The sequence below is a fragment of the Gigantopelta aegis genome, chromosome 8, assembly GCF_016097555.1.
Source record: "Gigantopelta aegis isolate Gae_Host chromosome 8, Gae_host_genome, whole genome shotgun sequence".
Lineage (NCBI taxonomy): Eukaryota > Metazoa > Mollusca > Gastropoda > Neomphalida > Peltospiridae > Gigantopelta > Gigantopelta aegis.
In genome coordinates, this window is record NC_054706.1 from 63,965,095 (window position 1) to 63,980,653 (window position 15,559).

At 37.9% G+C, this 15,559-nt stretch overlaps 1 protein-coding gene and 3 non-coding genes across 4 annotated transcripts in view; 3 read left to right on the plus strand and 1 right to left on the minus strand.

Annotated features, from left to right (window-relative positions):
• LOC121378908 overlaps positions 1 to 6,128 on the minus strand; it is a 176,988-nt gene extending 170,860 nt beyond the window's left edge. Inside the window, exons 1-3 of the mRNA XM_041507286.1 lie at positions 6,024 to 6,128; positions 1,750 to 1,808; positions 101 to 178 (exon numbers count right to left, since the gene is read on the minus strand). Of these exons, the coding sequence (XP_041363220.1) occupies positions 101 to 178; positions 1,750 to 1,803 (132 nt within the window). The 5' untranslated portion in view covers positions 1,804 to 1,808; positions 6,024 to 6,128. The remainder of the gene's footprint in view (positions 1 to 100; positions 179 to 1,749; positions 1,809 to 6,023) is intronic.
• A 101-nt stretch (positions 6,129 to 6,229) lies between these two features.
• Positions 6,230 to 6,302, plus strand: Trnar-ucg. Its single transcript has one exon. It is a non-coding gene; the product is annotated as a tRNA-Arg (tRNA).
• Positions 6,303 to 10,117: 3,815 nt separating this feature from the next.
• Positions 10,118 to 10,190, plus strand: Trnar-ucg. The gene has a single exon. It is a non-coding gene; the product is annotated as a tRNA-Arg (tRNA).
• Positions 10,191 to 12,915: 2,725 nt separating this feature from the next.
• Trnar-ucg lies at positions 12,916 to 12,988 on the plus strand. Its single transcript has one exon. It is a non-coding gene; the product is annotated as a tRNA-Arg (tRNA).
• The last annotated feature ends 2,571 nt before the right edge of the window (positions 12,989 to 15,559 follow it).

The following is a 15,559-nucleotide window of genomic DNA, read 5'->3' on the forward strand; positions in this document are numbered from 1 at the left end:
GTTTTCATCAACATCACAATTATTTGTAGTTTTTGCACGTTTTAAAAAATAATTTTATGTTGTTATTTCTGTGAATGAAAAAACAACAACATATAATTACCCATTTGATGGACTCCATGACTTCTCCCATTTCGGGAGAAACTTTGCTGGAATCATACCGGAAATGGAGAGGTTCTCGCTAAAACAAGAAAAGTATAGTATTAACACAACAAGTAGTCGAATCCTAAACACAAAATAGTTTCAAATGAACATTATGTTAAAAGTTACTGCATAAACAGACAAGTGGTATGCATGGCTATTTGTCAAGAGTGTGCACCCATTATAGCACTGGCGTAGGAAGTGGCAGGGCAAAGGGGGCATATGCCAACCCCCCCACTTTGTAGCAGCAGCGATGGTTTATATAAATTTATACATGTATTTATCAGGGGTGGGAATTGGTGAACTGTAAAAAAGAGGAAATCTAGAGGGGTCCCAGAAATTCTTGAAATTCTAGGTTAAAATCTGTGCCATCTGACACATTTTGGAGGAAAAGATGATTAAAATGCGAGAAAACGCAATGTTTCATGAGAGGAAAACAGCTGATCCGATGAAAATTCCCACTCCTGATTTATGTGTGTGTGTGTGTGTGTGTGTGCCTCTCCCAACCCCACTCCCCACCACTACCACTTTTTGGCACTTTCCTAAGCCCATGTTATAAGAAATATGTACAAGGAAACCAGTTCTAAGCAGATACAAGATCAACTTTTTAATGTCTTTGTATATATTACAGAAAGTAATAATTTGCCTTTGATTAAAACAAAGTAGTACAAATGCAAAAAAAAATTAAGTAACTGTTTAATGTGTAACCAAATTAATACAATGTAATATAACATGTATTGAATCAAAGTAATACATGAACAATGTATCAAACACACTTTTTAATTCATTACTATGTGCCAATAAATAAATATGTAAGATCAGTGACACTGTTAAAACATAATTTAAAAAAAAAAAAGAAAAAAGTAATTATGAATAACTACCTAATAAAACTGATTTTAATAAAACAGTTATCTCATTTGTGAGTTATAATACATTGTACCAGAGTATCAACCATATTTAATGAAAGGAATCTTTTACACTGCATCTTGGAATTCTGAGAGCCACTGACATTTTTTGTTTTATTATGTGTTTCTTGATGGTTCAGATGCACCACATATATGATTGTTTAAGATTTTTGCTCTACTGCCAAGGGAAGAAAAAGTGTAGTTATTTTTTTTTTTTCATGGAACTTTTGCAGAATCCCAATGAATGCCAGAAATTCCTGACCCACCTTTACAAGTCAAAAATGGACAGGCATCAGAAGTCAGGAGTGAGGGCGAGGGTGATGCGAGGCCCCAACTCTGAGTTAGAGATTTTCAAAATGTGTTCTTCCAACCCCAGTTGAAATGCAATTTAATTACACCTCATCATTCAGTTGCTAGCATATTATAATATCAGCCAGTGCACAAAGACTGGTATATCAAAAGCCCTGGTATGTGCTATTTTGTCAGTGGGATGGTTCATATAAAAGATCCCTTGCTACTAATGGAAAAATATAGCAGGTTTCCTCTCTAAGACTATGTCAAAATGATTAATAAATCAATGTGCTCTAGTGGTGTCGTTAAACAAAACAAACTTTAACAAACTTTATTATAATAAGGTCATTCAAAGCACCATTGTTGTAATTTTAAAACACAACACACATAATAATAAAACATAATAAAAACAAACCTGAGGCTCTGTCGATCCTTCCAGCTCCACCTCTTCAACATGTTCCGTTTCCATGAATACTGTGTGTATTAAATAATAATAATAATAATAGTAACAATAATAATAACAATTATTATCCATATGGTTCAACATAACCCAGTTAATAATAGTCATACAAAGCACACGTGTAATAACAAGTGTAATGACGTAATTTTGAAAAGCGACGTCATAACATGACGTTGCTTCTCCAGTCCTAGCTCAGACTGTGCATTTGAAATATGACATCATTTCGTCTTCTCCTACTTGTGGCTGAAACATTTTGAGTTGGGTCTTGTTATTTATAAAGAAAACAACACTATTAATATGGATAATAAAGAAATTATTACACTCGCGTGTGAGTCGTACTGATTTTACGAAACTTGTGTCAGGATTCATGTATTACACTTGCTCTCGCTCGGGCAATACCAAAATCTTGACACTCGTTTCATAAAATCAGTACAACACACACACTCATATAATAATCTCTATTACACAAGCGGTCACTCATAACAGGGAAAATATCTTCCATATTTTCTCAGTGAGAACTATTCTGCATTGGTCTAACAAACAATACTATTCGATAATTTGACGCTTACAAACCAACGACCATGTCGGTACTAAATATGACGTCATCACGATTTGGCAAGCACACAAAATGACGTCATGTAGTTTAAAGAGTTTGCATTTACAGCTCTCTGTTTTTGGTGTTAAATTTACAACAAAATGTAATTTTAATGCAATTCATTATAGATTTTGTAGCAGAATAAAAAAAAACCTTTTGTTTTTGAAAATTATCTAAGAACGTGATTAAATTACAAAGTTATAGCAATTCTCAGAACAGTGCATAAAGTGGTTTACATCGTTTCTATACAGGTTGGCCTTTGTGCTTGTGTGTCAAAAATAAAGGCTTTTAGAGAAAAAATAGCTGAGGTAATAAATAGAATAACAAACTCGGTACCAGTTATTATTATCAAATGTATATCCCTCATGAAATAATTTTCATTCGAGACATACATTTGATAATAACTGGTAACTCGTTTATTATCCTCTATCTATCAATAATAACTACAACAATAATGGTAATATTATTGTACTAATTAATAATATTTCTAATAATAGTTTTAAAAATATTAATAGTAAGAAAAGGTATTTTATATGGTTATTTGCAGTTCTAAACAGAACAGCAGGGCTCGAAGTTAACAACGGCACCGACAGTAATTTCCGTAGTTTTGGTCAAGGACTATATACCAATGGCAGTTTTTTGCCGACGGATAAAAACGATTGCCGTCGGTTGAAGAGATTATTTTTCATTGTTTATATTTGTTGCAACAATTACCAATTTAAAAATGCTGTAGTCAGGCTCTGAATGGCCATCGGTGAACAGTTTACCGATGGCAAAATCATTTCAAAATTGACGTTGGTAACAAATTCTTATGTTTCAGCCCTGGAATAGCACATACCAGAGTCTTCAATATACCACTGAGTCTGATGATTTGTTACTTTCCAACACCCAACCAGTAAATCCAATGTAATGCTTAGGAGATAACCATATCAGGGCTTCTAGATTATGGTAGCCCCACTCCCATGGCTAGTGATATTCAATGTTGGGCTAGTAAATAACTACTATTGCCATGCCCGACGGCTAGTGAATGTTTTTGGTCAAATGCTGCAGTTAGGTCTATTCTGTAAATATGAATATCCTGCCCCCACCCCAACCCATCGATCTTAGTGTCTTTAAGCTTTATCTTCCTCTTTAGGTGACATATCTGATTATTACTATTATTTAGTCAAATTGTATTAACTTAAAGAAAAGTAGGGCTAGTGAATTTTTAATCTTGGCTAGTAAATGTTTTAAATCACTGATCCTATGGCTAGTGGATTTTATAAATTTTTTAGAAGCTCTGTTAAGGACCACACTGATGAGAAAGAAACCTCATGTCGCCACACAATGGACTACTTTTTTCGATTAGCAGCAAGGGATCTTTAAGCATCTATCTCGATGAACTACCCATAAACGACAGCCTTTGTTACACCAGTTGTGAAGCACTGGATGGAATGAGAAATAGCCCAAGTTGGCCCACTGATCAATTAGGGATCGATCCTAGACCAACCACGCACCAGGTGAGTGCCTTACCACAGGGATATATCCCACTCCATCATCTTAGATGTCATAACAAAATTGCGAGAGTGATAAATTTATTCACGCGTCACTCGCATAAATATAGTTTTGGGTAACCCATTTTTCACTTGCACATTGAATTAAAGGGACACACCCTAGTTACGTTTATTTGTTAACCATTACGGCGTTGTTTTTTGCTATTAAACCCCATTTTTCACAAATAAAATTGCACTTTACTTACATTTTATTATTTAGAATACACATTTCCATTCACCTGAAGTGTTTTTTGCTAATCCTGATGTTTGTAAAACCACGAAATGCATTTTTTGTATTTTTTCACAAGACATTCTGTCGAGAAAAAAACGTTAAGCAAGCGAGGTCCAATCTATTTTTAGAGGGGATATTTCCATTTCAATGTCACAGACGTTGGTATATCACATGACCGTTATCATTTTGGTTCGGTTTGTTTTCTCGTGCACAGTTCGCGCAATCAATATCTGATTTGTTGTTGTTCATTTGTGAGATTTTTCTTCACAGTTCGTGAACATTTTCAGTAACAATAAAGTTCGACAAGTAAGTGTCTCAATACAAAACGTTACAAACCCTTAAAACCAATAATTTTGCTAAGTCTTACGATATCTGGAGAGGGGATACAACCAGGACAGAACAGTTGGAACATGTCCAGGAGAGGTGAAAGGAACGCACCCCAAGTCTGTGAAATTTGTCATGACGTAGGCATTGTTGTGCTTCGAGCGACATCTACTGGTGACATCAGAATACAAACTTTCAAAATTATTTCAAGCAATTGGGACATGGGGATTCCCATGGTATTTATCGATATAAAACCTGCTTTTTCACTCCATTTGATAAAAACGTGATCTAAGTGTGTTACAGGTTTGTAGATTAACCAAATTATAATTTATTTTCGCTGGATGGAACAAGGGTGTGCGGCTTTAATGACATCATTTACATGGTCATGACTGGTTACATAAAAACGAAATAGGTTACCCTGAATAGGACTGCATAATAAAAAGAGAAAGTTCTCTGAACTGTCTTAAAAATATTTATCCAATAACTTACCCATAATATCCATGTCATAAACCCATGTGATCATTTAGTGTATTAACCCGGTTAATAGTGGTATGCAAATTTGCAAGGTCACTAGGTAATGTGTTGCTGTGAATGAGTCATTTGTTTACAAGCCAAGATTGCTGAGCGCAACGTTTTCAAAGATTTAGTTAACATGCGTGACGTCAAACTAATTTGTGCTAATCGTGATGATGTCATATCAGGGGCATGCGCAGGAAATTTTGCAGGGGGGGGGTCAAGGTGTCTGACGAAGACCGACACTGCGAGCGCTGCAGCCGCGAAGCCTGTGGCAGGGGGTCTGGGGGGCCCTCCCCCCGAAAATTTTGAAAAATTGACCACTTCTAGGGCTATTCTGAGGTTTTTTCTGCTGGCTAGCCGAGCTGCTTTCTGACCACATTTTTTGGGAAAGAAATTACATTAAAAATAGGGATATTAAAAAAAAAATTGCCATGAGCAGGGGGGATTTCGACCCCCAACACCCACCCCCCCCCCCCCCCCACCCCCCGCACACGCGTCTGCATATTACTGAGTGATGGCGGCGACTTTGGTACTGTGATTTACTAAAAAATGAATTAAAATGTTATTTTAGAAGTGTTAGAGAATAAATAGAATTAGCTACTCGTGTCTACTTAATCGGTATTTGTCTCAGCTCCACAAATACCTATTAACACAGACTCAGTTGATATTTTTCATATTAAAAAATACTCATGACGAATCTTCTATTTATCATGTTTATGATCTTATCTTATTTCCTGAGGCTGATGTGCATTAAATCATTATATGAAGTTAAGTGGTAAATGTCTGCTGTTCTTTGAAGCTAGCAGCACCAGGCCGATATCACCTTTTGACATTTGTTTCTCTATATTCTTGTGACCCGTGTTGATCAGCTGGGATTCGAAAATCGGGAGCCAGGAATAAATCGGCGACTCGGGAGTTGGAGGTTTGACTTACCTTGACGCTGCTAACACCAATTTAGCCGCAAAGGTTTTATTTGTTAGTATTTAAACTGCATTTCTGTTAGCAAATACCACTCTGAACTGCACCTCACCTATTTATATAGCATTTCCTGTAAAGTTTATGTCTTGTCAATTGTTTTGCTTGATAATGGATACATAAATAGAAAAGACAAGGTTCCTGTAAAATGAAAACAAACACATATCTCGTTCAAAACGAGATTGTACGAGAATAGGAAGTACATCTCTGAAGATGAGATTAATCGATCGAGGCGGCTAAATTGATGAAATATTTCTGTACGGCCTCGTGGCCTAATGGATAAGGCGTCTGACTTCGAATCAGAAGATTGCGAGTTCGAATCTCGTCGGGGTCGTTTAAAATTAATGTTTTTGTAATTTTAAAAAGTAAAGCGTTCTTGTCATTTCAGTTGAAATTAGGTAACTGACAAAAAAAATGTTTGTTCTTCTCAAGTTCTCATGGCTATTTGTGGTGTTTAAACTTTATTACCACATTTGGTTTAAAGATGAAAGATAAACCATACCTTTCGAATGATGGACATCTTTTATAGTGGTGTTCTAATGATCGATTATAATCGAAAATTGATCAGTTTGGTTTACCGATGTGATGATCGATTGTAACAAATCCATAATTGATTGTGTGGGAAAATGTTAACTGTAAATGTTGCCCAAGTTTATATGATGGACTTCCCTGCACCCACCTGGCTTCTTCGTTTTCTGCCCCTAATAAAGCTGGTCTTACTCACGGCACAACATAACGACTAGGGGAGCATAGTAGGTGGTTACAAGTGACTCTTAACAATGCCAGAAGTAGCCGAACTACTGATCGCTCCGAAGTGGTCGGGTTCTGACTTCGCCAGCCTACGATTCCATTGCGGGTGGTCAGACTAAGTCTACAGCTAAACGCTGGGCCCGTGCTTATAAAACTTTTTTAGAGTCCAGACTCAATCTCTAATGAGGTCACATTCATACAATTTGTATGGCATTAGTGTCTCAGACTCTATAATTCTCGAGTCCTGTTGGGGAATGACAAGTGTGTAGCACGGATAGCCACTAGATAAGCATCTGTCGCGGTTGGAGAGACAAGGACTGGGATGTGGAGGTAACAGTGAAAGAAGTTGAAAGATAGGAGGAGTTGCCTGATCGCGAAGAAATGAGATGGAATCAAAAGGCGTAAAAGGAAAGGGGGCAGTGGGATTTAAAAAAAGAAAGAAAGAAAAAAGTTTAGATGATGGAACTGTTGGGGTTTGGGTTCATTTTAATGTTTTTAGAATGTATCTGGTATACTGATGTTTCATTTGGGCATAGGTGTTGAGGGGTGCAGGCTGAATAGACCTCTTTCACATTCTCATTGCGCATGTGCGCGAAGAGTACCGTCCTTTGCAGAATTGGACGGTATCGAAGCTATATACAAATTGGGGGGGGGGGGGGGGGGCATGATCGACAGTTGTCATGAGCGTCGTGACTAGCTTCGTAGAAGCTGTGAATCTTGAGCGACTAACGTACATATTTCGTATAGGATGTTAAAGTTTACATCGGAATGGTTTAAGACCAAAAGCAGTGAAACATTAACTTAGACGAAGTCTCTGGAGCCGCCTGTCAAGGATATTTTAACAACGCAAAATTAAAAGATTCATACAATAAAATTAACTTTAGTGGAATGTGTTTGCTACTTTTAACAATTAGAATTATAGTTAAATATTCACGCGGATTTCCAGTGATGTTTAATTCTCCACATGTATCGGTATTTAAAATTTAATAAAATATGCCTCCCCTTCCCCCTAAAAAAGACAACAAAACCCCTAACTCACATAGACCGTTATCACAGCTCTATTTTCCCCTTATCGTTTCGTTAACAAAAGACAGTCGTACAACTACTAATCAGTGTTACATGTCTATCCACAAATTATTTATTTATTTATCTATTTATTTATTTACTTATTTATTTATCTTGTTTTATTTATTATTTTATTTTATTTTATTTTATTTTTACTATCATTTACTAGTATATCAGATACATATACATGGGCGTACATAGGAATTTGAAAAGGGGGGTTCCAATACATAGGATTTTGAAAAGGGGGTTCCAAAATAGATTGCAGAGATATTGGGCATATATTTCTATGTTGAGTAAATATAATAATGTCAGATATCAATGTCAGATATATTAAATTATAAAAAAAAGCGATTTCAGGGGTGGGGGGTAGGGGGGTCGGTCGAACCCATCGAACCCCCTATGTACGCTCATGATATAACTTCACTTGAAATATAATAATATCTGATACTTACGAAGTTTTAAAACATATATGAGCCGTCACAAGCGAACTAAAAGTTGACATGCTATTGCGTCGTTTGTTTTGAAGAATTTAGAAGATAACATCTTCTTCTTTACATGAAGGTCAGTTTAAGTAAACATATATCTGTATGTACAATAGTGTTTGGTTACTATTTTATATTTTGTACCTGAGAACATTGGTCGAGATCGTTAGCGATACCATCAGTACTTTGATACACATTTACGAGCATAGGGAGAAGTCTTATATATATCGATATGGTATGCAAGTATCACACGTTTTTATAACGTACATGATTATACATAACATAAAGTTCAGCAACTTTTCCAGAGTGGTAGACCCATGTAACCCGATACGATCCTAATTTGGTGTAAACGGAACACATCAAACGCGAGCGCCGAAGGCGCAGAGCCGTATACGGGGGTGGGGGGGGGGGGTGGGGGGGGGGGGGGGGGTCCCATATATATATATATATATATATATATATATATCCCATATATATATATATATATATAGAATCCCTTGCCAAACAATGAGATGACGCCGGTTACACTCGAGAATAATACACGAACTTTTGTTGCGAAATATACGTTAACAAGTTGCATTAAGTTGTGGTATGCATGTAAAATGGCCTGGTCACAGAGCCACGACAAGAAACCGTTTGTTGTCAGTCGTACCAGTGTATTTATAATAAATGATACATGACATACTTCTTACATCCAACAAACAAGATAGCATACATGGCGTCCTTTGATGGATCATTGTTTGGGACGGAAATAATCAAACGGGCCCACTGAGGAGGATCGAACCTTCAGCAAATGAAACCTCAGGCAAACGTTCTTGCTATGTTATCCTGGTCATAAATTTTTGGGACAAAGACTTTTATATGTAAAATCTGATTTTTTTTTTTCTTCATTTGAGCGGCTCTCTCAATCCTGCTTGGGAGGATCGTCCGATCCCCCCGATAAATATCGATTTAAAAAAAAAATAACTTGGTGAAAAGAAATCCCGACAAGAATCCTGAATGTATTTAACTGTATAATGCTTTATAAATATTTAAATCATGTTAAATACAATAAATATCTGCATACAAACACATGTGCAAACATTAATATTATTTCAGCCCATATACGATATTTATTGCGTGTGAATCCGAACCGATGGTTTGTCGGGCGTTAACAACCAAATATTTTTTATTTCGTGATAAGCAATAATTCACAAAGGTCTCCAGTAAGTCTTGTTGGATATCGAATTGTCTGGTTCCTTACTGATAAAATAATTAACCATGGAGATATTCACATTCCTATTGCGTGGCCTCCCATTGTCTATGCCCCCCAACTTGTCCACAGGTCTATTTTTGCGAGATCTCGCGTGAGTTCGCGGTTTGCGTTCTCGAGTTACCCCGCAACAGGCACATGCGTAGGTGAATGTGAAAGAGGTCTGTTGAACGAAAATGCTCGAATCTGGATATAGGCTAACATTTATTCAATATCAATTGGCATTACTGCCAAACAGCTATACAGGGATGCAAACAAATCAACATGTTTACATTGACTACAACTAATACTGTGCAGGCAAAAATATTACTGGTAGTAAATCTTAAGGTAGAAATGAATTTTACTTGTAGAATGCACATAGTTGCATTTCAGGATATCTAGTTTACGGGGGAGCATGCCCCTGAAAAACCCACCCACCCCCTTTGCGCCCTCGATCTGTCAGACCCCCCACCACCCCCCACCCCCAGTGTATACTTGCATTCGTCGTGCCTGTTGTGGGCAGAATGGTGGGAACTTCCCTGTCACGTATGCTTATGCATTAGAACATTATATATATTAAGAACGTTTAAGATGAGATTAATCGATCGATTATTTCTATGTGGCCTCGTGGCCTAATGGATAAGGCGTCTGACTTCGAATCAGAAGATTGCGAGTTCGAGTCTCGTCGAGGTCGTTTAAAAACAATATTTTTGTGATTTAAAAAAAAATAAAACATTCTTGTAATTTCAGTCGGGATTATGTAACTGGGAAATTACTTTTTTGTTCTTCTCAACTCACAGTCATATTGACCTATGGCTATTTATGGTGTTTAAAATTAATATTACATTTGATCTAATGGAATGGGAACTCTATTTACGTGCCCATATCCAATAAAGGTTCAAGCACGCCTACCACGGGTCCAGCCTCTGACATCGCCAGTGGGTGGTTCCGGGGCAGACATTTGATCTAAAGATCTTTCAAATAATGGACGTCTCTTATAGTGGTGTTCCAATGATCATTATAACTGAACATTTATCAGTTTGGTTTACTGATATGATGATCGATTGTAAAAAATTCATAATTGATTGTGTGGGAAAATGTTAACTGTAAATGTTCTCCAAGTTTAGATGATGGACTTCCCTGCACCCACCTAGCTTCCTCGCCCTCTGCCGCTAATAAAGCTGGTCTGACCCACGGCACTACATAACGGCCGTCGGTAGTAGGGGAGCATATTGGGTGGTTACAAGTGCCTTTGTCCCTTTAACAATCCCTTTAAGATAAAATCTCGATGTCGATCAACCGTTTGCTCATGAATATTCAGTAGACGCTCAATAGTTGATGACTCTCCGTGTCTACGATCTAGTCTCTCCCTTTTAACAATGCCAGAAGTAACTACTGACCGCTCCGAAGTGGTCAAACTAAGTCCACAGTTAAAAGCTGGGTCCGTGCTTATTAAACTTTTAGAGTCCAGACTCAATCTCTAATGACGTCACACGCATACAATTTGTATGGCCTTGTCATGGCATTAGTAACTACTGACCGCTTCGAAGTGGTCAGACTAAGTCGACAGTTAAAAAGCTGGGTCCGTGCTTATTAAACTTTTAGAGTCCAGACTCAATCTCTAATGACGTCACATGCATACAATTTGTATGGCCTTGTCATAGCATTAGTAACTACTGACCGCTTCGAAGTGGTCAGACTAAGTCGACAGTTAAAAAGCTGGGTCCGTGCTTATTAAACTTTTAGAGTCCAAACTCAATCTCTAATGACGTCACACGCATACAATTTGTGTGGTGTTGTCATGTCGTTAGTATCTCAGAATCAGCTTTCGAGTCTAGACTCTAATGACGTCACACGCATACAATTTGTGTGGTGTTGTCATGTCGTTAGTATCTCAGAATCAGCTCTCGAGTCTAGACTCTACAAGGTTTTATAAGCACCTGGGGCCCGTTCCACGAAGCGATCTTAGCCCTAATATTACCTTAGGCGCATAGCTACCCAATGCATTGAAGTTGATCTTAGGGCAAAGATTGCTTCGTGGAACGGGGCCCAGGTCTGTTGGGGAATGACAAGTGTGTGGCACGGATAGCCACTAAAGACAAGCACCTGTCGCGGTCGGAGAGACAAGGACTGGGAGATGTGGAGGTGGACAGCAAAGGAAGTTGAAAGATGGGAGGAGTTGTCAGATCGGGAAGAAATTAGATGTAATTCAAAGACGTAAAAGGAAAGGGCGCAGTGCGATTTAAAAAAAGAAAAAGGTTTAGATGATGGAACTGTTGGGGTTGGGGTTCATTTTAATGTTTCTAATATGTATCTGGTATATTGATGTTTCATTTGAACATAGGTGTTCGGGGGGGGGGGGGGGGGGGGGGTGCAGGTTGAATTAAACGAAAATGCTCGAATTTGGATATAACATTTATTCAATTTCAATTGGCATTACTGCCAAACAGCTATATAAGGATGCAAAGGGATCACTAAACATGTTTACATGAACTACAACTAATATTGTGCAGGCAAAAATATTATTGGTAGTAAATCTTAAGGTAGAAATTAATTTTACTTGTAGAATGCAGATAATTACATTTCAGCATATCTAGTTTACGGGGGAGCACACCCCGAACCCCCTTTTACGCCCTCAGTCTGTCAGCCCCCCCCCCCCCACACACACACACACACACCACACCCCAGTGTTTACTACTACTTGAAAGTGTTTCAGTCCATACAGCTCATTTTGCCCGAATTTGAGGATTTGCTCCAACACTTCCCTGTCACGTATGCTTATGCATTAGAACATTATATATACTCTTCAAAAAAGTAGAGGAACCTGAAATATTAATGTTAATATCAACTATTAGACCGAACATACGTTTTGACCACAGACATCCTAGTAAAGAACGTTCAGGTCTGTTTATCAACACACCGAAACACATTCCATAGTTTGCACGTGCATCACGCAGTTGCCCTGTACACGTGCGTGGGGCGTCATTCTCGATTTTGACAATTTCCAGGAAGGTCGATTAATCACTGTGTAACATTATTTCTGTCAATCGTTTTCATTCTGTTGATCATGCAGTTGTTATTGTTTTCTTTTTAGTAATTTTTATTGTTTGAATTTGCGATTTACTGATAAAAAACGTCAACTTTTAAATTTCACTTCTGACCCCAATCGTCCTTCAAGATCTTTGGTGGTCATAAATGATAAAACCTACTGTAATACTGAACTACTGGTTGTAATGTTTGCCCAATTAATTCACTATTATCATATAACCATTCCCCACAGCTAATATAGCGTATAATTTGGGCAATTGTAAATTCTTAAAATAGTTCCCCTACTTTTTTTTAAGAGTATATATATATTAAGCACGTTTAAGATGAGATTAATCCACCGAGTTGGCTAAATTGATGAGATATTTCTGTCTGGCCTCGTGGCCTAATGGATAAGGCGTCTGACTTCGAATCAGAAGATTGCGAGTTCGAATCTCGTCGGGGTCGTTTGAAAAAATATTTTTGTAATTTTAAAAAATAAAGCGTTCTTGTCATTTCAGTTGAAATTGGGTAACTGACAAAAAATGTGTTTGTTCTTCTCAAGTTCTCATGGCTATTTGAGGTGTTTAAACTTTATTACCACATTTGGTTTAAAGATGAAAGATAAACCATACCTTTCGAATGATGGACATCTTTTATAGTGGTGTTCTAATGATCTATTATAATCGAAAATTGATCAGTTTGGTTTACCGATGTGATGATCGATTGTAACAAATCCATAATTGATTGTGTGGGAAAATGTTAACTGTAAATGTTGCCCAAGTTTAGATGATGGACTTCCCTGCACCCACCTGACTTCCTCGTGCTCTGTCGCCAATAAAGCTGGTCTGACTCACGGCACAACTTAACGACCGTCGGCACTAGGGGAGCATAGTAGGTGGTTACAAGTGCCTCTTAACAATGCCAGAAGTAGCCGAACTACTGATCGCTCCGATGTGGTCGGGTTCTGACTGCGCCAGCCTACGATTCCATTGCGGGTGGTCAGACTAAGTCTACAACTAAACGCTGGGCCCGTGCTTATAAAACTCAATCTCTAATGAGGTCACATTCATACAATTTGTATGGCATTGTCATGGCATTAGTGTCTCAGACTCTATAATTCTCGAGTCCTGTTGGGGAATGACAAGTGTGTGGCACGGATAGCCACTAGATAAGCATCTGTCGCGGTTGGAGAGACAAGGACTGGGAGATGTGGAGGTGGACAGCGAAAGAAGTTGAAAGATAGGAGGAGTTGCCTGATCGGGAAGAAATAAGATGAAATCAAAAGGCGTAAAAGGAAAGGGGGCAGTGGGATTTAAAAAAAGAAAGAAAGAAAAAAGTTTAGATGATGGAACTGTTGGGGTTTGGGTTCATTTTAATGTTTCTAGAATGTATCTGGTATACTGATGTTTCATTTGGGCATAGGTGTTGAGGGGTGCAGGCTGAATAGACCTCTTTCACATTCTCATTGCGCATGTGCGCGAAGAGTACCGTCCTTTGCAGAATTGGACGGTATCGAAGCTATATACAAATTGGGGGGGGGGGGGGGCATGATCGACAGTTGTCATGAGCGTCGTGACTAGCTTCGTAGAAGCTGTGAATCTTGAGCGACTAACGTACATATTTCGTATAGGATGTTAAAGTTTACATCGGAATGGTTTAAGACCAAAAGCAGTGAAACATTAACTTAGACGAAGTCTCTGGAGCCGCCTGTCAAGGATATTTTAACAACGCAAAATTAAAAGATTCATACAATAAAATTAACTTTAGTGGAATGTGTTTGCTACTTTTAACAATTAGAATTATAGTTAAATATTCACGCGGATTTCCAGTGATGTTTAATTCTCCACATGTATCGGTATTTAAAATTTAATAAAATATGCCTCCCCTTCCCCCTAAAAAAGACAACAAAACCCCTAACTCACATAGACCGTTATCACAGCTCTATTTTCCCCTTATCGTTTCGTTAACAAAAGACAGTCGTACAACTACTAATCAATGTTACATGTCTATCCACAAATTGTTTATTTATTTATTTATGTATTTATTTATTTGCTTATTTATTTATCTTGTTTTATTTATTATTTTATTTTATTTTATTTTATTTTCACTATCATTTACTAGTATATCAGATACATATAGATGGGCGTACATAGGAATTTGAAAAGGGGGGTTCCAATACATAGGATTTTAAAAAGGGGGGTTCCAAAATAGATTTCAGAGATATTGGGCATATATTTCTATGTTGAGTAAATATAATAATGTCAGATATCAATGTCAGATATATTAAATTATAAAAAAAGCGATTTCGGGGGGGTTCGGTCGAACCCATCGGACCCCCCCCCCCCCCCCATGTACGCCCATTATATAACTTCACTTGAAATATGATAATATCTGATACTTACGAAGTTTTAAAACATATATGAGCTGTCACAAGCGAAGTAAAAGTTGACATGCTATTGCGTCGTTTGTTTTGAAGAATTTAGAAGATGACATCTTCTTCTTTACATGAAGGTCAGTTTGAAGTAAACATATACTGATGGAAAGAAATAAGGGATCGGATGTTTATGTTATATAATTTGAATTCACTATACAGTTAGAAATGACACAAGAAAACCTGAACTTTAAGTTGTTTTATTGAATATTAATAACGGTTCTGTCCCCCCATACACCCGCGTAACTTCAGCACAACGTCGGGGCATACTTTGAATGAGAGTACGGATGGTAGCTCTTGGAATGTTGTGCCACTCGTCTCGGAGAGCCAAGAACAGTTGATCCACCTTTTGGGGTGCAATGGGACGTTCACGAACACGACGACCCAAAACATCCCACAAATGTTCTATTGGATTCAGGTCTGGACTTTTTGCTGGCCAGGGTAAAGTTTGGATATTGGCATTTCTTAAGCAGTCCACCGAAACACGGGCTATGTGAGGGCGTGCATTATCATGCTGGAACTCAAAGTTGCGTCCAACCCTGCGTGAAAACGGTATCACTAGCGACTGCAAAATGTCGTCCCTGTATCGAATACCAGTGACTCTT